The sequence below is a fragment of the Falco punctatus genome (genome assembly GCF_963210335.1).
Source record: "Falco punctatus genome assembly, chromosome: 3".
Classification (NCBI taxonomy): Eukaryota; Metazoa; Chordata; class Aves; order Falconiformes; family Falconidae; genus Falco; species Falco punctatus.
The window spans coordinates 47,644,314-47,667,359 of record NC_137582.1 but is presented as its reverse complement, the minus strand read 5'-3'; the positions used below and the strand labels follow the sequence as shown (position 1 = coordinate 47,667,359).

Sequence of the window (23,046 nt, the reverse complement as noted above, 5' to 3'; positions counted from 1 at the left end):
CCTATTCCAGTTGTCAATTTTATTCAAATTCATTTTATCAAAAAAGAAAAGTCTTCTATACATTTTTTATATATAGTAATAAATATGAAAGGCCTATACAAATATGAACACTTAAAGAGTACCAATACTGCCCTTCATTTTTTATACTCATCTTTCAATACTTACAGGGACAAAACTGCATCAAACAGCCAACATTATTAAAATAAATTTTACAAAATCTCAGATCGCACATGTCTGTTGTTGTCTAACAGAACCTTTTAGACTGAGTTTTCTTTTACATATATGCAACCTCAACACAAAATATGTTCAGCTGCCTTTGAGAATTTCATTATATAGAGTAATACACATTTTCCTCAAGATGGCCAGTAAAAACGAAGTCATACTTAAGTTATACTCTGATGCTGGAATTTGGCATTATCACTTTTAATGACATACTGTGTTAACACAATATTTTTAAAAACATTCTGATAAATTAAAAGAACAAAATTGTGCCTTCAAATAAAACCCAAGTCATTTAAAGAACTTCAGAATGGTCATTTGCTTTTACATAACATAATTCTTCCTCAAGCTTTAAAAAATTTAATTCAACATCACATAAAGTCCTTTTGATATAAAGTAACATCATGAAGTAAGTAAGCTTTTTGCAAACCATAATTTATAGACTCCTTCCCATAAAGTGGTATTTTTCTAACACAGGGCATCATCCACATGCACTTATATAGTTTCACTAGTATAAAGCAAAGCATGTGCTTAAATAGTGGGAGGAATGGATACTAAACTGAATACAAGTGAACTTTCAAAAGTTGGCAGGGGGGCTGTTGTTTTTGTTTTTTCTTTTAAGGAAAGGTCAAACCCCAACAATATTGAAAGGAGACAATGTAATATGGCAAAAAACTCTTTTGTCTTAAGGAATTTGTCCTCATCCCAAAACTGAAGAGTACCCAGATGTTAACTTAAGAACTGGAGATTAAACTTGCTGGTAATCAGACAGAATATTTCAAATATTTCCTGTTTGGACAATAAAAGCATAGGCTTTAGTTCAGAAAAAGTATAATTTACTGTAAGTGCACAAAAGCTCAAGCCTGCAATTCTTTCCTGTTCATTCAATTGTTTTCACTTAAGAAAAATATATAGGATTTGCCTCTCAACCCTGATTTAATAACTTATGCAAATAACTGTGTTTAAAGAATATGCATGTTTAACAGTTTATATATGTAACAGTTTGCATATACTAGACTCAAAGGGTATTTGGGAACGTATGTCCTGTTTTTCAAAAGAACTACTACTCTTAAAAGGAATTTTGTGCTAATTCTTTCTTTCCTTCAAAAGAAAGCTTTATAAGCTCATGTTACTAAACAGTAGTCTCATTTCCATTTCTTAAAGTTTAAACGCTTGGCTCATACTTCCAAAGGAGAATTTGCAGATTCACTGAGAAGTATACAGGACAGCTCTCTACCCAAGGGCCGATATCCAATGTGGCTCGGCTTGGAACAGCACCTGTGCTGTGGGGTTCTCGTTCACTGCATCGGAGTGGTTTCCAGTAACAAATTTATTTGGTTCACTGCAGTTCTCTAATCCACTCTCACCCCTCCAAACTCTTTCTGAGCTCACCCAGTAAAACTAAACACTTTCCACCATAGGTTTTGTGGTTCTACAGACCATAGAAAGTTGACTGTTTTCCAACAGCACTAGAGTGACAACCTGAAGAAAGATTTTATAAATGCTGTATGGCATTAATCTGGCCTGCGAAACCTAGTTACAGTGATTATGATCAAGACAGTAAGACTCTAGCTCTTCAGCAGGTCTAACATTCAGGTTAAAGAGCAACCTGGAGGGAGGGAGTAGGGGAATGACACCAAAAAAAAAAAAAAAAAAAAAAAAAAGACAAGCGACCACATACATAAAGACTTGCAGAGCTGCCATTTAAAAAAACCACACACACACAACCACCAACCACTTTCAAGGTAGGAATGCATTTATCACAAACTAAACTTTGCTCCATTATAAATGATTTGAAGTTTGGGTTCCTGAGCTTGATACTGGGTAGGAGGAAGGGGAAGGGAGTGTCTTGTATCTTCAATTATACAGCAGTATCATTAGGGCAGAATTTAAAACCTATTATTAGAAGAATGAATAAGTTACAAATATAACTAAGAATATTATACCTAAATAGTATTTATTCAGAAGACCTTAATCTTCTTTCTTTTGTGTTTGAAATCGTTCCATTAAAGCCCTAAATATATTTCCTGGTATTTTCTGATGTTTTTCTATTAGAGCTTGGAGTGCTGCTTTTGTCTGTAAGGAAAGAGAAAAGTTTTCTGTCAGATTAAGTCATCTTTATATTGTTCATACATTAACACAATTACTAAGCTCTTTTTTTCATCCTGTCAAATGTCACAAACTACTGCAAGTTCCAAACACTATTTTTCCATATTTAAGCCCACAAGATGTGTTTGCAGAATCACTGCCAAGAAACAGACCAACAAACTATCTTTTATCTCTGGTAGCTGTGCTTACAAGCTCTATTAGTGATACGCAATAGTAAAATGACAATGGAGTAAATTAATGAAGAGACCTAGATCTATAAAACATGTCAGCACCTGTGTGCTGTACTACAACTCAGGCACTTCTGCCTATGCCCAGGTTTGCATCTGTAACACTTCCAGTATGCAAGAACATTGCTTCTACACCTGCTTATTAGCAGCACAGGAAACACAATTTGTGTCTCAGCACATTTGGCTTCTACGAAGTAGCTATCCCTGCACCCAAGTCCTCTGAAGGAACTGGTCCTGTAAAGCATATGCTTAAACCACACCTACAATAACTGCATGTGACAGCAGCATTTACTTTCAGTCCAAAACATAGCAGGCCAAGAAGGTAATAGCAGCTATTCTAATTAGATAAAAGCTCTACGGGGAACATTCAAAACCAGGGCAACATGCAAAAGCTATGGTGAGTACACGCTGTAACCTTCCTAATCTGCCTAGAGAAGCACAGACTACTGAATTCTTAAGGCTAGAGACAGAACAGAGAACTATTTGTCTTTGTAAACCAGTGGTCAGCAAGGAGAAAACTGATTCTTGGTACAAGCTCCCACTGTTTTTATGAAGTATATGATCAATTGTTAAGTCCTAGGCAAAGGTTCCTGCCCACATCTCTTTATAGATCAGGTCCTAAGTGTCTCTACAGATCTAAAATTTCCATTAGGTCAAAAATTGGTGCTTAATTTTCTTCGACACATAATGGGGAAAATGCATACTGTGCCATAGCCTGAAACATGAGATACAACTTCAAAATCACTAACCAGAAGCCTAAGGGATTCACAATCTAGGTGCCTTATCTAGTAGAATTTGCACTTAAGTCAGAAACAAGCGAGGGTTGGCATAAAGGTAAGATGCCAAATCATGTTTTAAAGTCGTTTAAACATACATTCTCTCCTGAAAGCAAACAGTTCTGAAGTCCTGTCATACTGAACTCCCAGAAGAAACAATCAGTTTTCCATAACCAGGGCATAAAATAATGGAGATAAACATTTTAAGATGTCATTTTGCAGAGATCTAATCACAGAGTAATCAGATGAGGTGAGACATCTGCATGGTCAAGAAGAAAAATCTCTTTCTCTCAAAGTTTTCTGAATGCTAAGAGTTACCATCTGTGGACCTTTAAAAAATGGCCATTTCAGCCCCCTCCGTCTGACTGCTCCATCACTCAACTGTTTTAAGTCTGTGCACTGTGAAATCTGTTAATAAACTGAATGAACATGAGAACCTGACAATCTTTTCTATAAGCCACCTAAATCTGAACTAGGGGAATGTTCAAAAGTTAATTTTGTTGGGTGAGAAGTTGGAGGAAATAGAAATGGAAACACACTATACAGCGAAATGGTTTACCTTAATTTTTTTATTGTATTGAATTTCAACAGTTTATGAACACAGGTTTGCTCTATTTGACAGGCTTCAGCAGTATGTTTCTGAAAAGGCCAAGAATCAGAACATTTTCTCTGGGTGAAGTACTTAAGTCTTTATCAACTCAGAGCAGTCTTATCTGACTGAACTTCTCCAGTCCCTAAAGTTGTTTCTTGAAGCAAATATAGGGTGCAGTATTGACTTTAAAAGGCCTAGAACATCTGCAAGGCGTGGTAAGAAAGATAGCATTTAAGAAGGGCGTTCAGAGTTAGGCTAGTCCAAAGCTTACCACGATTCCACCAACTTCTGTAACTAGCTCCAAGGCAGAAATTACTTGACAAGAATATTCCAGTGTTTTCTGTCACAACAGTCAATATTTTAAATATGTATATGCATATCTATCTTACCTTTGCAGTGAGTTCTTCAGCAGTTATATTTGGTTCATACGGAATGGGCTCTCCAATAAATGTACGAAGCTTGACTGGAAATCCACCGTACAGAGGAACTATTGGCAATCTAATACGTTCATATAGTGACCTAAGTATTTCTAATGTGAAAAGATTTAGGGGAAAGGAGGAAAGCAGGAGAAGGAAAAGGAAGGGTGAGGAGGAGGGGGGGGGGGGGGGGGGGGGGAAGAGGAGAGACACTGATTATTCTGTAAAGTTTTTTTCCCCAGTATATCTTAAAACTGAAACTGGCTTGTCAAGTAATCCAGCCCCTGACCCAGATTCTCAAAGAGTGTGTCATCTCAAGTGCTGGTCTACCCTTGACTTTCATTTCCTAAAAGCTGTGTTAATGCTAACATCAGACTTGTTTCCACCCTAACTTGGTGTGAAATCTCTCCTCCAAAGACTAGCTGCAAAGAGAAGGAAGAAGAGGAAAAAATCCAGGAGCTACCTCTTTGGAGAAGGGAATGCTACACAATACAGGTTACAGTCCAGCTAATTTTACAGGTTAGCATAAAAACAACAGTATTGGAAGACTGTTCTGTTCAGTCCCACTGAGGTCTACAGGATCTAAAACAGTCTTATCTGCCTAGCCTAAAGGCCGGTCATGCTAAAACATTGGATTGCTCTTTCAGATCACAGACCGGTTGCAGTGAAACAACATGAAAAGACAGAAAAAACAGGTATTTTGATCAGCTGTAAGAGGACACATTATCTTCCCCACATGCCACCTTCTAAGAATCTAGCCCAAATACACTCAGAACAGATTCCTTGCAGAATGGGTACTAATATTTTCTGTCTCAATTTTAGACAAGGAATTCCATTAACTGAAATGTTGGCATAAGAAAATCCTTACTGTCCAAGATGTGGAATTTTCTATACATGACCTATAAGAATAAAGAATATTCCAAACCCACTGAAACTAGAGTAACACCTCCAGTGATCAACAGAACTACATTCCTGTAGCGCCTCTGCTAGAATACAAGTAGCATGAATGATATGGGCTTCAATTTCTGCTTGGTTGAGAAGATCCTCCTGAACACAGTGACAATTAATTGCTGTATATTTTTGTATAACTTGACAAATTTGTGAATTATTCTGCACGTCTACATCTGATGCCTTGGCTTTTAATTAGAGGAGGACAGAAGCGCTTTGCCCTGCAGTCCTCTGATGCAGATGATGCCATACTTGAGGCAGAACATGTGGTGGGGAGGAGACTGTTCAGGCCCTTTCTGCTAGATGGAAAATATAAAAAAACCAGGGGGGTAACACTAGCAGATCAGCAGAGATGGGGGCATCTAAACATCCCACAAGTGGACCCTTCAGATATATACCCATCTATTTGTGTGCTAGCTAGAAGACCCATAGACATGAGAAAAGAGAGCAGGCAAATGCTGGGGTTTATAAGGACCTGTGGTTTAGTGCTAAATACTAAACCAACTACAGATAAAATATATTTCAAACCATCTGAAGTTTAAGTACAGGTAGAGGTGTAAGCACAGAGCTTTAGGAGGACATTTAAAGAAATTACGTGTCAGTCGCAAAACCCTATTTGCTTTGCTTCTTAACAGACAGCAGAAAACCTGGAGTTGACCGAGTAGATATAAGCAGAGGAAAAAAGTGCTGTAAATCTATTTGCCTTTTTCTGGCTTTTTTTTTTTCCTCTCTTCTACTGCTTCTGTGAAAGGCACACTTATGTGGAGAGTAACTTAGATAAGCCAATACCACATCTAATGCTGACATAAAACCTTAATAACATCTCTGAACTCTACGGGACAGCAAACCTCCAGAAACAAGGCTGTGTCAAATCTCAGATTTATATGGGGATTATTTCTACAGAGATAGGCTAAACATATATGGAAAAATAAACTACAAAAAAATAGAAAATATCTTACTTATTCCTCCTAATGTCCTAACGCCTTCTCGAACATTTTGTGTAAACATAGGAATGATGGGCTAGGAGGGAAAAAACATAATTAAGAATTTAACGAAGATACCACTATCTAAAAATTTCTACCTCAAACCCAACAAGCAAATCAATTTCAGAAGTGCTTCTCAGACAAGAGCATACACAGAGCAAAACAAGTATTCTTTAGTTCTTCCGCAATCTTCTGCCGTGAGGTTTCAAGCTCGAGAATACCATGGGATTTCAGTGAGTTACTATTTCAGCAAGTCCATTTTCTCAAAGCAGTCCAAGATTTCAGAACCTGTGGAGCATTTAGGCCTCCCCTTGTCTAGCAGTGTTTGCACAGTTGTGACTTAAGTGGTTAAAACTCTTACCTAATTTTTAGCTATGCTCACAGGGAAGAATTCACAGGATTGGGATTCTAAACTTGTCTGATTCATCTCTGCTATGTTAATTGTATTGCTTCACACATCATGTGTCATATTCCATACATGTCCATGGTTTATTTCTGCTGATGAATATTTGGAATGGTTGCATATTTCAAGTTTTTATTGCTGTTTTTGAACTTGCAATTTAAGATTTACAAGATTTACAAGAACCGGGAGGGGGCTGACTACTACATGAAATTTTTTTATCATCTTGTAATATGCACTCACTGTGTATAGCATCATCAGAAATACAGAACTGTTTATGGGATTTTCAAACATTCAAATTCTTTCAAACTTTTTTTAAAAAAAGCATGGAGATGAGCTAGTAAGTGAAACTTTTAAAACAGGTTGGGTTGTTTGGTTTTGGGGTTGTTTGTTGGGTTTTTGTTGGGTTTTTTTGGTTTGTTTTTTTTTTTTTTTTGGGGGGGCAGGGTGGTCTCTAAATAAACCAATGCAACTGTAGAGAATAGAAAGAAGTGCAGTTACCTAAACCGAATGGTAACAAACTTCTTTATGCTAGAACCATCTTATTTGGAACATCCTACTTTTGACATAGAGGTAGAGATTTTTGTATGTACCAAGTTGGTTTATATGACAAAAATTTTGGCAAACATCACTGAAAAGAGACAACTCCAAGCTGAAGGTCCCAGTTTTAAGACACATTTTTCTGATGTTTTAATTTCCATGAGGAGTTATGATCATGATTAAAGGTGAATTAAAGTTCATCTTCAATCTAAATATTTTCCCCACTTTCAGCCTGCCTCCAACACTATTCCTATTCTACTGCAACTCTCAGGTGTTTTTTAGGGGGAGATAAAGCTGCAAGACCTTTGCGAGTGCATAAAGGGAACTGGACACACATTCAGTAAAATAACTAGTACAACCATAGTTGAATCCCAAGGATGGTCTTTCGTGTGGTATTATAATACATTAGTAAAATGTAAATCTGTTGAAAATAGCCTGTTTAAACAATGTTATTTTTCTCCTGAGAAAAGTGACACACACTTAAAATTGGGTCTTAAAAGTATTCTATTTCTGTATAAAATCCAGAGATTTTATCTTTGACAGTACCTAATTATAAAACCCTTGGTGTGAGACTTACTTTCAGATTAGATATATGCAGACCTACAGACATATGCACACATCTTTCAAGTACCAATATAGAATGAGAAGGACTCTGAAATGCTTATTAAAACAGGTATAATTCAACTATTCATACACTTATGTGCCTTTCACAACTGGTCCCATATGAATAAGTATCTGCCTGCTGATCAAGTGCAATGCTATATATTAGAACTGAAGAGACAGCTCACACTAGCGAACAGCATCTGCTACCTCTGCTGCATGCCCTAGACATCCCTTACTACCATAAAATGCCACTACAGGATGTAGCGCCAGTGAATCCATACTGTGCTGGGTCACGGTATACTTCAGTGACAGGGGAAACAAATGTTCATGTTGCTTTCCAACCATTCTGGTCAGGGGTTACACCATCACAATCCTGACCAGGTACATGTAAAAGAGCACAGGCTTGTCATGTAGAAACCGTCCTGGACTTCACCTCTCATTCCTTTAAACTCTGGATTTCCTGGCGACACTATTCTTAGCTGACTCCAAAGCCACCTTATCAAAAGCGACAAGAGACTTGAAATGTAGTTATGAGAGCAAACAGACCATACTCACGATACTCAGCAATGTCACACCAAATATATGATAATCCAAACAGCTTTCCCTAGAAGAAAGTACTAGTAAGTCAGCATTCCTTGCTTCTCTTCTGTGATCTGTCATACTTACCACTTTTGCATCAATGGCCACTTGAGCAAAGCCCTTCCGATTACCCCAGATTATAGTATACATTTCATCACTAAAGAGTGCTTCCCGAACTCCACCTGGGGCAATAGCTATCAGGTAGCCCTTCTTCAGAGCACTGACACATTCTTCTTTTGGTCCATGCATAACTCCATGTACATCAAGTAATATTTTAAAACCTGTAGGGTAAGAAAGTATTAATTCAGAAAATGTTAATTCATACTACCATTGAGTACAGATTTCCAATACAGAACACAACAGCTAAAATTTATTTTATATAATAACCTGTAACCCAAAATCAAAGATGATTGTAGAGGGACTGAAGCATTAACTCCTACGTATAAATTTTGGTCTAAAAAGTTGAAGATTTAGGGGTTTCGGTGGCTTTTTATCACAGTAAAGTCAGGTGCTATCTCACAATCAGAACGAAATTGGAAAAAGCTGGCAAGCACTATGCCATCTTTCACATGCCCCTTCAAAGGAGTTGTTAAGTTGGCTGCAGGGCTCTGGCTCCTTGCCCAAGCTCTACTTTTCAAATGTAGCACAGTCCTAATAAAATGCAACAAGAGAAAATACCAGTAAATTGTTGTGGGTTTTTGTTTTGTTAACTTCGGCAAACAAAAAGTAGTCTGTGCACAAGGAGAATGACAAAGAAAAATGCAGCATTCTGTGTTACACATCACTGCAGGAACTGACTCCCTGGTTCAGTCTGTAAGTACCCTGATGGCCTTTCACACACAAAGGTATCTGGCAAGCCTGGATTGGGTATATTCATCTTAGGTTAAGATTTTTCATTTACTGAAGCTTTTAACTGTAAAGTTATATAAACTCCTTATATCATCTTAAATTTGAAATGTCATACTGACACTGCTCTTCAAGAAACAGCAGAACATCAAAAGTTTGCTTACAAGCATCAAATGGGTGCATACCTAATCAATTTAGACAACTAGTGTAATGTGAAAGAACACAACTAGCATAAACCTCTGTTTGCAGGAAATCAATCATGTCTGCTTGGTTCAATAAATTTTAAATACAGTATTTATGAGTACTGCATACCAAAAAGGGGAACTTGAAATGACTAAACAGTATGGGAAAGATACTTCTCTTTCTTGAAGTTTCCCAACAACCTTATCAGCCACAGACAAGGACACAGAACAGATCTAGTTGAGTTTGCCCCTCAGTAACAGATTTTCATTTCTTAACCTCAGGTTAACAAATTAATAGCTGTTACTACGATCACATATTTGTTACATACACACACACAGACAGAAGTCCAATACAGTTAAGACAGAGATCTGTCTTCTCTTACAGCCTGCATAAAGTAAGGGCTTGGGAAGGAGACCATGGGGCAGCATAGCATTAGTTTATACTTAACTAAACTCTGATCTCTAACCAGTCTTTGTAGTTTGTGTGAATATAATTACTCCTGATTTATACCTATACACAACTGGGATCTGTCTGAAAGCATAACAACCAAACACAAGCTGTATTACACCTGTCTCATATTCTGCTGTGCCTGCCTCGCAGACTGCTGATGACACTAGCAGTCTTCATCTACTAGCATTTGCAAAGAAATAGTGTTTTCCTAAAGTAATTTAATTTCTCTCAGATGCTTTGTATGTGGGATCTTCAATAGCTGGTTTTTACATTTTACATTCCCAAACTAATTAAAGTTCTCTGGAATGTACGCAGTAGGAAGCTGCCTGTCTCCAAGTCCCCTTCTGTCAGTAAGTTCAGGAAAGAGACAAAACAGTCCTAAGAAGGGTTGACCCAAGCAGGAAAAGAGACTCCAATAAAGCAGAAGCTGTGAAGATGGTTTTCCTTTCTGCATTGGACACACTGGGAACAGGGGGAGGCTGATAGAGCAACACCATGAGTCCATCCACTGCGTAGGTCGGGAAAAAAAAGAACAGAATATAGACAGAATACAGGCAAAAAATTGTAATACAAAATAGTGGTGTGGGGGGTTTTCAAGTCTTCACAAAATTTCTCAGGTTTATTTCCCCCTTGGCTTTTAGCATAAGCCTTATATTCTTAGCTGTACCTTATAGCCTAGCCAGCAGATCATATGTTACTAGCAATATCTCTGCTCCAGTAGCAAAGAGGAAAAATGTGGCTCCATTAGAGCAGCAGAGTGGAGTGGCCCTGAAGGGACAGAGAGGGTATTCTGAACCCAAGGCAAAGGTCATTGAGGAGTCAGAAGAAACACTGGGGTCATACCTGGCTGTTGCATGAAAGTGACCAAGAATTTATTTTTCCACTTTAAACAACAAAACAACTCTCAAAGTTATCTAAATACAGTTTTTCAGCCTTCCAGAGCATGAAGGGATGCCAATCTCTCCAAATACCAAGAAGTCTAAAATTAATTTTATTCCACAGTTCAACCTGGACTTGCCCCAGCATACTCTGCTCCTATTGTCTACAACATTGTGTCCACACCAATGTTTGAAAACCCTTTGGAGAGTGCCCAGTAATGCATTTAACACTTATCTCAAAGTGCACTATACACACTTCTCTAGCTTAGCCCCAGCGACTGTAACAACATAGGTGCTGTCAGCTACCTGGTAGCAAGATGGTAAGGATGTCACCATTTTTCTATGGCTGATCCTAACGACTACAGAGAGAGAAGAATCATTTTGATCGTTGAATCCAACCTTCCACAACTGTAGGTAACCATGCATGTATATCTGCAGAACATCTACTCCACAAGACACTTTGCAACACCTTGTATATTTAACAGGCAAGAAGCCACAGCTCCTTTGCTCTGGGACTTTATAGGAGAGGGATTGTCTTAGATCCCTAAAACAGCAGGCAGCCTTTTGAAGAGGGATGACTCTAGGAGGCAAACATGGCCTATGCTATAGGAAATGGTGATGGAGAAGAACACAAGCAAAAGCACAGTCCTCACTGCACTCTTTAGGAAACTGTTTTCTCTTAACCGTTGAGAAATCGAAGTATTCCTGAGCATTACACAGCTAAGGATCTAGAAGAACCAGAAACAATTGAATTTTTTTTTTCCTATCATTAACCTCCAGTTTCTAAAAGAAAAAGGGGAAAAAAGAAGCCACAGGACCATATTTCATATCCTTCTGCTCCAAAATGCAAGCAACAGAAGCATACATAGTATTGATATAGTACAAACGGAGACAATGAAATAATTTCCTTTTGCATCGACATGAAAGAAAGATGCATTAGGCTACGTTCAATAGCAATCTTCAGATATCTGTATGTCTCTTGTTAGGTTAGATTCCCTTCCTTAAGTTATCAAGCTGTATCTTTCAACACTAAGCAGTAAGGAGAGGCACGTTTGACTCCTTGAGGCTCACACATCTCTTAAGAGGCACAGCAACATTTTACAAGCACACACCAGTTAAATGCAGTTAATTCAGGACAGCAGTGCCCCGTGCAGAGGATGCAATCAGATGATGTACTGGCAATTGCATACTGGCATGGACCTGAGATTCAGATTCATAGGTCAAGCCATTCCTCACAGCTATTCACAGTAGATTCAATAATCATAAAAAACAGAAGGATCATTAAATCTTTTAATCCAAGTGTGTCTAACAGCCTACAGACTCCCGAAGCCCACCCCTCCACACCCACCATTTCTCCTCCATTGAGCAAAATAACTTTTGGTTAACTAAAACATCTCCTGAAAAGGCATCCAATTTAAGCTGAAGATCTAATCAAGATCAGGCAGTCTTAGTACTAGGATGAAATTTTGGCAGTCTTCCTGGTTTGATTCACAAGAGAAGCAGCATCTGTTTGGGTTGCCCATCACTGGTTATTGTGCAGATTTCAAAACACAACCCAGAACATTATCCGGGCTCTTTGAGCTCATCTTCCCCGAATACCCTTAATTCATTCACAGAACCAGAGATTTATATGGTTGGAAGGGACCTCTGAAGGTAATGTAGTCCAACCTCCCACTGAAAGCAGGTCTAAATAGATCAGGCTGTTCAGGGCCTCACCCACTGGAGTTTTGAAAGTCTCCAGGGATGGAGATTCCCCAACTTGTCTAAGCAATGTGTTCAAGTGTCTGATCACCCTCGTGGTAAAATACTTTTCCACACATCTAATCAAGATTTCCTGTGTTGCAACTTGTCTCTGTCACTTCTCATTCTACTGCTGTGCACCTGTGAGAAGTCTGACTCCCTCTTCTCTGCACCCTCCCATTAGGTTGCTGAAGACAGCAGTAATATCTTCCCCCACCCCTACCTGGTACAGGCCAAACAAATCCAGTTCTCTCAGCCACTCCTCATACATGGCATGCTCCAGCTCCCCATCATCCACTGAACACTCTAATGTGTCAATGTCTGTCTTGTACTGTAGAGTCCCAAACCAGACACCATATTGCAAGATGTGCTTGCACAGGTGCCAAGCCGTGGGGAAAAAAATAAAAATCTCTTCACTCAACCTGCTGTCTACACTCATGCTAAAAAAAACTCAGCATGCAGTTCATCATCTTTGCTGCAAGGGCACGATGCTGACTCACGCTCAACTTGTTGCCCATTAGAACGCCAAAGTCCTTTCCTGCAAAGCCACCTTCTACCCAGGGTACTGTCGTATGGGATTGCTCCATCCCAGATGCACAACTTCACATTTGCTTTTGCTGAACTTCATGGTGTTCTGACAGCTGTGTTCCTATGGCAAAATTTTTATTAATTACACCATTTCAAAAAAATAATTAAGAGTTCTCAAATTGATTGTTTATAATGAAGTATGTTACCTGGTAATCTAAAGACGAAGTGATCCGCTACTACATGGCAGTATCTCTTCCTTTCTATAAGAAGTCTAGCCGTGAAATAGACATAGTCAGCAGGAGTAGCTCCATGATAAAACACAATAAGCCCTGGTCCTTCAGGAATATTTTCAGCACCATGAAGCTCATAACCTGTTAGGAGTTAAAGGCATAACAGATGTCAAAGTTTAATACAATTGTATCCCAAAGAAACTAACTCACAGCAAATTGGTGAAAAAACTGATAGCTATTGAGAAGTGGTAAGAGCAAAGTGACAGCTAAAAAGTCAAGAGGTGACTTGCAGCGTTTACTAAGTGGCTTTCACAGGGCAGGTTTCATTTAAAGCAGAAGAGCCACATTTAAAGAAAAAACAACAAAAAACCCTGAAAACAAAGCACCCAGTCTGACTGTCTTGAACTATATACTTCTTCCCCATTTTTTCAGTTCACTCTCTTCAAGGCTGTAGAGTCCTCTGAATCAATCTTTCAAGAGAAATCACAATTAAGAATTGGATAGGAGTCATGAAAAAAATCTATCTCGAGCTATTATTTACCTTTCAAAGTTCATTGCCACCAGTAACTTTTAGATTTGACGTGACAGCATCCATTTACAGACCTCCTTTTACTTCAGGGTATGAAGCTTATTTTTGTTATTTCTCTGAGTTATACTTGCTATATTTTTTCCATCACTAATTACTAAAAGTATTTGGGGCTTTGTAAGCTTAATTGAAAGATACATAGACACACACAAGTTTCTTACTGAACTTATATTTCTAATTAAGTTAACAGTGCAGAATATATTCAGTTAAAAAATATCAAAATGTGTCAGTATAGAACATATTCAGTTAATATTGAGCAGTATTGTTACAGTATCTTGTTTATGTTGTTTGGGTTTTTTTAAATAAACAAAAAACCTCAAACCCTTTCACTTCTTCCAAAGTTAATCAGGTCTGCAATTCCCATTCCATTAATTTTTAATTCTGAAGGTACTCTTGGTTCTTCTCACTCTATTTTATTACCCATACCTGTAGAGTCACAACATATTGCAAGCCTATCATCTGTATGATACCAACTGACTACTGTGCTCCACACCAGCCAGTCATAACCGGAATGATGCCTACATCTAACATTTGCATAATACATGTAAAGTTACAGGCATCGCACACCAGTTTGGGGTTTTGGTTTAGGGGATTTCTGTTGTGGCATTGATTTGGGGGTTTGTGGGTTTTTTTCCAATGCTGTGATTTCAAGATGAAGATTTCTTCCTATGACATATTGATAATCAAATGGGGAAAAAATAATTGCAAAACATTTCATTCTTTACCAAGAGAAGTTTATAGAGAAGATGAGAGCAGCTGGCAGGGCAGAAAAGTCACAACTGTCAACAAGGGGCAGGATAAGAATCTTTTCTGCACAAATAAAAAGTTAGATCTTACAAAAAGAAAAAGTTACTACGGATGAAAAGAGCCAAGATCTTAAAAAAATCATTTTCTTATGAAAAAAAAGTAAATAGCTTTTTATTGTGAAGTGAGCATTTTAAGCTCTTTGATGTAGCTGTTGATTTTGATCTAGTATACTTTCCTAGATTTGAAAGTTACATCTTAGTCTTACAAAGCCTATCTGATACAGTCGCTGCACCATCTGGTTATCAATGCCTTGAAAACTCGCTTCCCTTTCACTAGAGAACAAATAGAGATGATTTTCAAGAAGGATTTATTCTTTATGTAAATTGCTCTTAAACATCTCTTTTTCCTTTAAATGCATCTAGACTGAATGGTTCTGAAAGAGGCTTAGGATTTCCTTAGAAAGAAAAGCCAAATCATTTATTAAGTCTGTCTTTATAAAAGAAATAATAGTAGAAGGACAAGGAACAGAGCCCTTCGTTTTGACATTCTAGCAGAGAAAGTAGTTTTCAAAAACACATAGAAAGAAAATAAAGTATGGTTCTGTAACAGCTTTAGGCTCTAAAGTCAATTTGAAGTAGACAACTAGTGAGTGAACTGACACCAAGTGCTCCTTTAAGGCATCATTTGGCATTATACGTAAAAGACTGGTTAAGTGAAATTAAATTATGCTAACGTTCTGACATACTAGCTCTCAGGGAGCTGGCATTTGACTTCCAATGTTTATGTATTGACTCTGAAATAATACAGTTAATTGATCTAATTTTTAACATAGCAAACATTTCGGGTCCTCCTGGCATGACGAAATCCAGGAGTAGTTATAAAAAGTAAAATAGAAAAAAAAGTAAACAATTTTTTAAAATTGCATATATATTCAACTGGATGAAAGATCTCATTTTGTAGCAGCAAAGGAATAATGTGTAAGACAAAATATCTGACAACCAAAGAAGTCTGAATGGCTTTTTTTTCTCCCAAGCATCACTGGCAGTCATTGATAAAAACAGAAAAAAATGGCCTGAATTTTAGATTTCATGCAACAGCAACAACAATAATATATATATTGATAATCCTGAAAGGTAAACTAGGAGTAAGAGCTTCAACAGTTTTTAACAAAAAATCAGATCTCACTTACCATGCCATATTCTTCCATGTCCATCCCATAGGGTAGCTAACATTTGTCTTGCACCATCCCAAAAATCATTGGAATAAGCTTCCTTTAGTTCATTCTTTCTTTTATAAATATGAAGAAGGAGAATGGAAGCATAGAAGAGGATGACAAGAACTCCTGGAAGCAGAAAAACTACTGCGAGTGGAAAAAGCACCCATAAAAGGTAGACTGCATAACTCAGATAATCTTCAATATGCTCCACACCGGTCCATTCTCTCAGAATGTGAGTCAGGCAGGTTAAGTAGGACACAGGTATAGGTCCTGCAGTACAGGATTCATTTCCACCTATCATCTCCTGTTTAATTAAAAAAAAAAAAAGTATGAATAAATCCTCAAAAAAGATAGACCTGTCTATCCTGTTTAATCATGCAACCTCTCCCATGCATTTTATTCATACACCATTTACCCCATATCCAAGCAGCACCTATTGGACATGTAATGGCTCATGCAGCAAAACTTTCACTTGGATTTTTCCAGTCCTTTTCTTTTGTGTAGTGGAAATGCTGACAATTTTGATTGAGAAAGATAGTGCAACTGCTTAATCTCAGGCTAAGATTTTTCTCTCACATAAAACTGTTCAGCTTAAGCATATCTAGAACATTTATACTGTTACCAATACCAATTTATACTGCATTTTCAATTTTCAGAAAGCTGTAGTGATTAGTCTTATTTACTGTTCTACACAGTAAGTAGTACACTCAGAACCTTCTCCCAAGCACTTCTACAACAGGGAACAGCACGATCTCAGATCCAGTGTTATAAAAAACCTGCTGAACACTTCCACTAACCACAAGCATACAATGACTCTAGAAGATGACGCCAAATAAGCAAGTCTCACTCCTGCAGAGACCTTTAACTGTACCTGGAAATTTTACAGACAGTGAAGCACCAAGTCCCAGAGCACAACACAGAGGCAGCAGGAAGGACAAGGGAAAAAGATCACAGAAGTCCTCTAAAATATTTAACTGCTCTGGCTGTAGTGTGCCTATGTATAAGAATCTCTCTTCTCCAACACCAGCTCCTAAGAAGTTTCAGGGCTAGACCTCTCTGGGATGATATTCCAGGCTTTCTATAATTCTGGAGCAACATTTGTTTATTAGCTTTATATGATTTAAGGGCATCATGGTTTCACTTGGGATAGAGTTAATTTTCTTCTTAGTAGCTGGTGCAATGCTGTGTTTTGGATTTGGTGTGAGAAGAGTCTTGACAACACACTGATGTTTCTAAGTGTAAACATTACCCAGCAACAACAAGTCAAGGACTTTTCAGTTTCTCAGGCCCTGCCGGCCAGAGGGCTGGAAGGGCACAAGAAATTGGGAGGGGACACAGCCGGGACAGCTGACCCCAACTGGCCAAAGGGATATTCCATACCATATAACGTCATGCTGAGTGTATATAAGCTGGGAGATGAAGAAGGAAGCAGGGTGATGTTCAGCATTAATGGCGTTTGTTTTCCCAAGGAAGAGTTATGCATGCTGGAGGCCCGCTTTCCAGGAGATCCTGAACACCTGCCTGCCGATGGGAAGCAGCAAATGAATTCCTTGTTTTGCTTTGCTTGCATGCATGGCTTTTGCTTTACCTGTTAAACTGTCCTTATCTCAATGCACAAGCCTTCTCACTTTCACCCTTCCGATCCTCTCCCCAGCCCACTGTGGGGGGAGAGAGTGAGCAGCTGTGTGGCGCTTAGTCGCCAGCTGGGGTTAAATCGCCACAAGGGGAAAACTTGCTATTCACTTTATCTTATAACCATGGGACAACCTGGATGCTTGGCTATCTTCTACAGTTCTAGAACAACATTAATAATGCCTTAAGGCAAAAATGTTACCCAGTCTATAATAAAGTTTTGGTCAAGACTTCAGGTAACTGATGTCAAGACCAAGAAGAAAAACATGTTGCAACTATAATGTAGGCTTGTTACAGAGAAATGGATTAAGAACAACAATTTCTGAAAAAATATAAGCTTGGTGTTATGTTTTGGCTTTTTTAATAAAATGTGACTTTCAGCATGTATGACTGCAGAGTTTCTATGCCTAGATGGACATGTGTCTATCAGTCCTTTACTGTTAAAAGTGACTGAAATTCAGGAGATAATTAATACTGTCAGAACCACAGTGATAAAAACTATGAAAATCAGTCTTACTCCACATTCGCTATGATATGTTAAAACATGTACTAGAGCAGAACTCATCTCACATTTTCTGGTCTCAATTTTGTCTCCCATTCTGATAGAGCAAACGGATGTTCCTTTTCCTTCTGTTTTGAAATCTGCCTCTACCCACATTGCTCAATGTGACATCTCTTAACAAGAAGAAAGCTGATCTGGTGACAAGGACTTTGCTCCCACGATCCATGCCTGTTCCACTAGCTCAGGTTTACAACATTTTGCTCCCCAGCATGTTCCTGAAGACAATGTGACAAGCAGCTCGTTTACCTTCAGTGATATATAAGCACTTAGTGACATGCACTTCACTGATTTCATGCACACGTGTTTTGCGGTGTGAATTAGGGGGAAAGGACAGGAGAGAGTGCATGTGTGGGAGAGCAAGAGAAAGCTCCTTTTCATTCCAGTTGCCAGAGCCAAACTCCAGAACCCGTCAGGCAGCAAACACCCACAGCGATTACAAGAAACACAACTTGTAAGCCCAAGCAGGATTCAGGAGTAGCATCCAACACTACAACATTTATCAGACGGCTATGCCTGGGCTTCTCCAGTGGTTCCACCACTAGTTCCACTAGGTTCCACTTTAGCTAGTAAGCTAAAGAACAACATGGAGTATGGGTTATGGCACAGAAACATTTTTCAAAACTGAAGAAGTGATTATACAGCTTTAAAGATTACTTAGAAGTTATAGTCTCCCACCTATTATATTTTTAATTGTTTATGGCTTTCTCCAAACACAAAATCCTCCTCAAGTACATTTAAATCCTGTCCACACACGTTCAGCCTTGCAAAACATTACTTGTCCTTTTGCCTGTAGTGCTAAATGCAATACCTCAAACGCAATTGTGACAGTTTTATAAGTTCACTTGCAGATCTATGCACCAACCTGTAACAGAAATTACAATCTGACAACTTCTTTGCTGTCAAGCACGCACGAGACATCTAAGCACTGCCTTGTCTTAGGGACAGTCAACTCTACTCTGAATGACATTGTTTCCTCACCTTGAAGAGAATTATAGGATTATTTATATCGGAAAGACTCGTTGTACAGCACTTGTCCAACCTCTTGCTAACTAAGGAGTTAGCTCAGGTTGCTCAGGGCCATGTCCAGTCCAGTTTGTAACATCTCCGTCGATGGAGATCCCACTGCTTCTCTGGGCCCCTAATCCAGTGCTTGACCACCCTCATGGTGAAAATGTTTCTCCGTTACTCTAGGTAGTATTCCCCTTACAGCAATTTGTGCCTGTTGCCTTCTGTGCCTTTGCTGAGAAGAATCTAAGCCCCCCCTCTCTATAACCACTCATTAAAAGCAGTGGTAAGATCACCTTTTAAGCCCTCTCTGGGTTAAACATGCAGAGCTCCCTCAGCCTCTCCACAGACACCATGTGCTCCAGCCACCTAACAATGCTGGTGGGCCTTCTCTGCACCCCTTCCAGTTTGTCAGCATCTTTCTTGTACTGTACGGCTCTAAACTGGACTTGTCTCAAAAGTGCTGAAAAGCAGGTAATAAATATTTCCTCTATCTAATGGCTTTGGCCTTGCTAACATAGCCCAAAATGTAGCCAGTCATTCTCACTCATACTAGACTTACCGTCCACCAGATAAAGGCCTTCTCCAGGCCTTTACCTCCTGTAACTTTGCTCTCTGTGTAACAAGTCCAGCATTTCTTCTGATCACCCATGGTACATCCACAAAAATACTCTGTATACAAGCCCAAGTGTGATTTATGTTACTGTCACACCGAACACCCTACCAAAGGCAATGAGGAAGGGAAGACAGATTCTGTCTCCATGGTCAAAAAAAAAAAAAGCACAGGATGCTCCACAGTGAATAAAGGTCCAACATAGCTCATATATGCTACCAACAGATAACGTCATTTTGGTCTGTTCCGACTTTACAGCTGTCTACTCAACTGCTCAGAGCTGTTACAATCACAAGATAAAGCACACTGTCATCTAGAAACACCAACAATGTGACTCTGATTAGGACCTCACCCAAGCAAAGAGAGACTGTCCTGCCCTCCTTGTCAGAGGTCTTCCAACATCTATCACCATGCAAATCTAAAAACCACAATGGGGTGCAGTACTGCTAAGTCTCACCCTTAAACAATTTACAGGCCGAATCCCTCTATAACATGAGCATTACCCTTAAAGAGCTTCTTATTTTAACCAACATCACTAACACATTTCCTGTTGTGACCAAACTAGGCATTTTTAATTTAAGTTCTAACTTCCTAATAGAGCAGCTTACATACATTTTCACCAGATGAAAAAGGTGCAATTTCTCATTAGACTTACGCTTAAGCTTAAGGTTTTATGCTGGTGGTGAAGTGGAAACAAGGCTAACATACAACTCCTTTCACTGACTTCTAGTGCGTGACCCAGAAAAGCCGTTAACTAGACCACAACAGTGGTCTTCAGCTGTACTTAGCAGGCACTGGACTAACCGAGGACCTACTGTCATGCTAGAAGCAGCAATTATGGAAAGAGACACAAATATGGAAAGTATGATTTCAGCACGTATATGAAAGGTGTAAGTGGAACCTCTGGAGAACATTCCAGTGGCTCCAAATGAGGAAGATACTGGAAAGCAAGAGTTATGACATGCCCTCGCCAACAGAAATATGCTGCTTTCCATCACGTCGGTCGTATTAGCAAGGCCACCACAAACACAAAAATCTTGAGGACTCCGATAACCCTGCTAATCCCTGGAAGTCAGAGGGTGGTTTGCCCTTGCTTGGAAGCCAGGCCCAGCTCAGCTCCGTGCTGCTACACCCGCAGGACAGCAGCTCCTTCCGTAGCAGCCGGGGGCGGCGGGCGAGTTCGGCCGAGGAGGGCACAGGCCCGGGCCCGGCCCGGCCGCTCAGCTGAGCTGCACCGCGCTGCGGCCGCAGCCCCCGCCCGACAGCGGTTAGAGCCAGGCCCCAGGCCGCTGCCGAGCCCGGCCGCTGCCGATCCAGGCAAGCCGCCTCCCGCCCGCGGCCTGCGGGGTGGCAGCGGGGGCCGGGGCCGGGCCAGCGCGGGGACCCCCCCAGCCCACCCGGCAGCGCCCGCTCACCTTCCTCTGGCGGCGGCGGCTCCGGCTCCAGCCCCGCACCCGTGCCGGGGCCTGCTTTTACTTCTGCGCCCGCCGCCCCCGCGGAGGCCGGGTGCCCGCGGGGCGGCCAGGCTAGGGCGGCTCCCCACGGCGGGGCGGAGGCGGGAGGGCACCGTGCCGCCGGCGGGCGGGAGCGGAGAAGGCGGCGGGGGGGGGGGGGGGGGCCGGGACGTGCGCGGAGGGAACGAGGACAGCGGCGGAGGGGAGGGGGGAACTCCGCGCCGCCTGGGGCGCGGGAGCCGCCCGGACCGCGTCTGGCACGCACCGCCCGACGCTTCCGGCGGGAGAGGAACGGACGACGCCAGGGGGCGCGCGTTGCCCGCGAGTGAGAGGGGCGGGGCGGGCGGGGCCTGGCGCGGCGGCAGGCGCAGGGCGGAGCCTCACTGGGGCGGCTCGCCGCACCTAGTGCCCGCCCGCCGCGGTCCGGCCGGCCCAAACCCGCCGCCGCTGCAGCGCCTTCCGCGGCCGCTGGCCCGCCGGGCAGCCCTTCAGCCCGGGGGCGAAGACGGGCTCCTCACAGCCACCCCGCTGCGTGCCCCCGGGCCACCCCCCGCGGCGCTGCAGCCTGGCGGCTGTGCCCCTTGTGCAGCCCCCGGGTGCCTGTCAGCGCAGCGGCCGCGCTGCTCTGGCCCTGGCCCCGCTGCCTGCCTGCGGGCTCGCTCGCTGCGCCGCCGCCACGGCCGGCTGCCGCTGGCGTTTGCACCCACCCGTTCGACTTCGGGGGCTGTGCAGCCGCGCTTTCCACGACTGCATTTGCACAGCCGCTGCCCGAGTAATTTACTTTCCCAGCGTTACCGGTAGCATATTTTTCCCCAATGCAAAATCTGGTCATTTGAGCTGGGTAACTTCACATACGGAAAGTTAAGAAACAGGATTTCCTTGCATTGCTCATTGGGCAAACTATACCCAAAAAGACTCATAAATGCAGCTTACGTTTTAAGGCAGGTACAAGTCATTTGCATTTGCAGTTTTTCCTTTGTTGTTGTATAACAGAGGCTAGAAAATATGTGTAGCAGAGGAGCGATCTGATCCAAAATTGAAAGAAATACTTGTTATAATACCAGTTTCTACTTCTGGCATTCCTCCAATACTGCTCTGAACAGAACATAAATTTAGGGGGGGGGCTTCTAAAACAGTATTATAATAACTGCTCTTCATTAGAGCAGTTACCATAATGTTTTGGAAAAAATGTTTACTTTTTTATTAGAAAAATCACTGTCATACATATCTCAAAGCTACTCACATCACTAAATAATAGTTTTGTCTATTCCCTTGAAACCCCAGAACTGTGACAGAAGACAAAAGCAGACGGAAGTAGTAGAAATTTTTACTCCAGCTCACTTCAGCTAAGCTGCAAGTAATACAGGGATGCTGCTGTAAGACAAAATAGCCCAGGAAAAAGTTGAACTTTCTTATCAAACTGTTAACAGGCATCTGAGACATGCAAGACCTAGGCTGAAATCCCTGCTCTGAAAGATAATCAATGCTCTGATTACATATCCACTGTTCAAGACCAAGGCTCTGTTCTGAGTTGCAGCATGGCACCTAGCACCAAGTCTATGGAGACTTGCTGTGCAAATTCAGATGACTATGGTGGTTTAATTCATCTAAGAATCATTTAGGTTGGAAAAGACCTTTAAGATCATTGAGTTCAACTACTAACCTAGTACTCCCAAGTCCACCACTAAACCACAGCCCGAAGTGCCACATCTACACACCCTTCGAACACCTCCAGGGATGGTGACTCAACTCCTTCCCTGGGCAGCCTGTCCCAATGCTTGACAACCCTTTTGGTGAAGAAATTTTTCCTAATGTCCAATCTAAACCCCCCGGTGCAACTTGAGGCAGTTTCCTCTTGACCTACATCACTTGTCACTGGGGAGAAGAGACTGACAGCCCCCTTGCTCCAGCCTCCTTTCAGATAGTTGTAGAGAGCAGTAAGTTCTCGCCTGAGCCTCCCTTTCTCCAGGCTAAACATCCCCAG

General features: G+C 41.0%; 1 protein-coding gene across 2 annotated transcripts; it reads right to left on the bottom strand.

Annotated features, from left to right (window-relative positions):
- Positions 1-21,407, bottom strand: LOC308061444 (DGAT1/2-independent enzyme synthesizing storage lipids-like). 2 transcript variants are annotated; one of them, XM_080381400.1, is made up of 7 exons: positions 21,024-21,407; positions 15,770-16,100; positions 13,224-13,388; positions 8,480-8,673; positions 6,247-6,307; positions 4,313-4,452; positions 1-2,295 (listed from the first exon to the last, which is right to left on the bottom strand). In XM_080381400.1, exons 2-7 carry the CDS (start codon positions 16,095-16,097, stop codon positions 2,191-2,193), a joined length of 993 nt encoding a protein of 330 aa, XP_080237526.1. In that variant the 5' UTR covers positions 16,098-16,100; positions 21,024-21,407; the 3' UTR covers positions 1-2,190. The 2 variants fall into 2 exon arrangements, with proteins under 2 accessions (XP_080237526.1, XP_080237525.1); XM_080381399.1 differs by lacking the exon at positions 21,024-21,407 and adding an exon at positions 17,177-18,013.
- Positions 21,408-23,046: the final 1,639 nt, after the last annotated feature.

Excerpts from the sequence above, each read along its gene's own strand:
- LOC308061444 (XM_080381399.1), bottom strand. Across the intron at positions 8,674-13,223 it reads CTTCGTCTTTAGATTACCAG|GTTTTAAAATATTACTTGAT; the intron begins GTAACATACTTC and ends CTTACCCTACAG. Across the intron at positions 4,453-6,246 it reads TAGGACATTAGGAGGAATAA|AAATACTTAGGTCACTATAT; the intron begins GTAAGATATTTT and ends TTTTCACATTAG.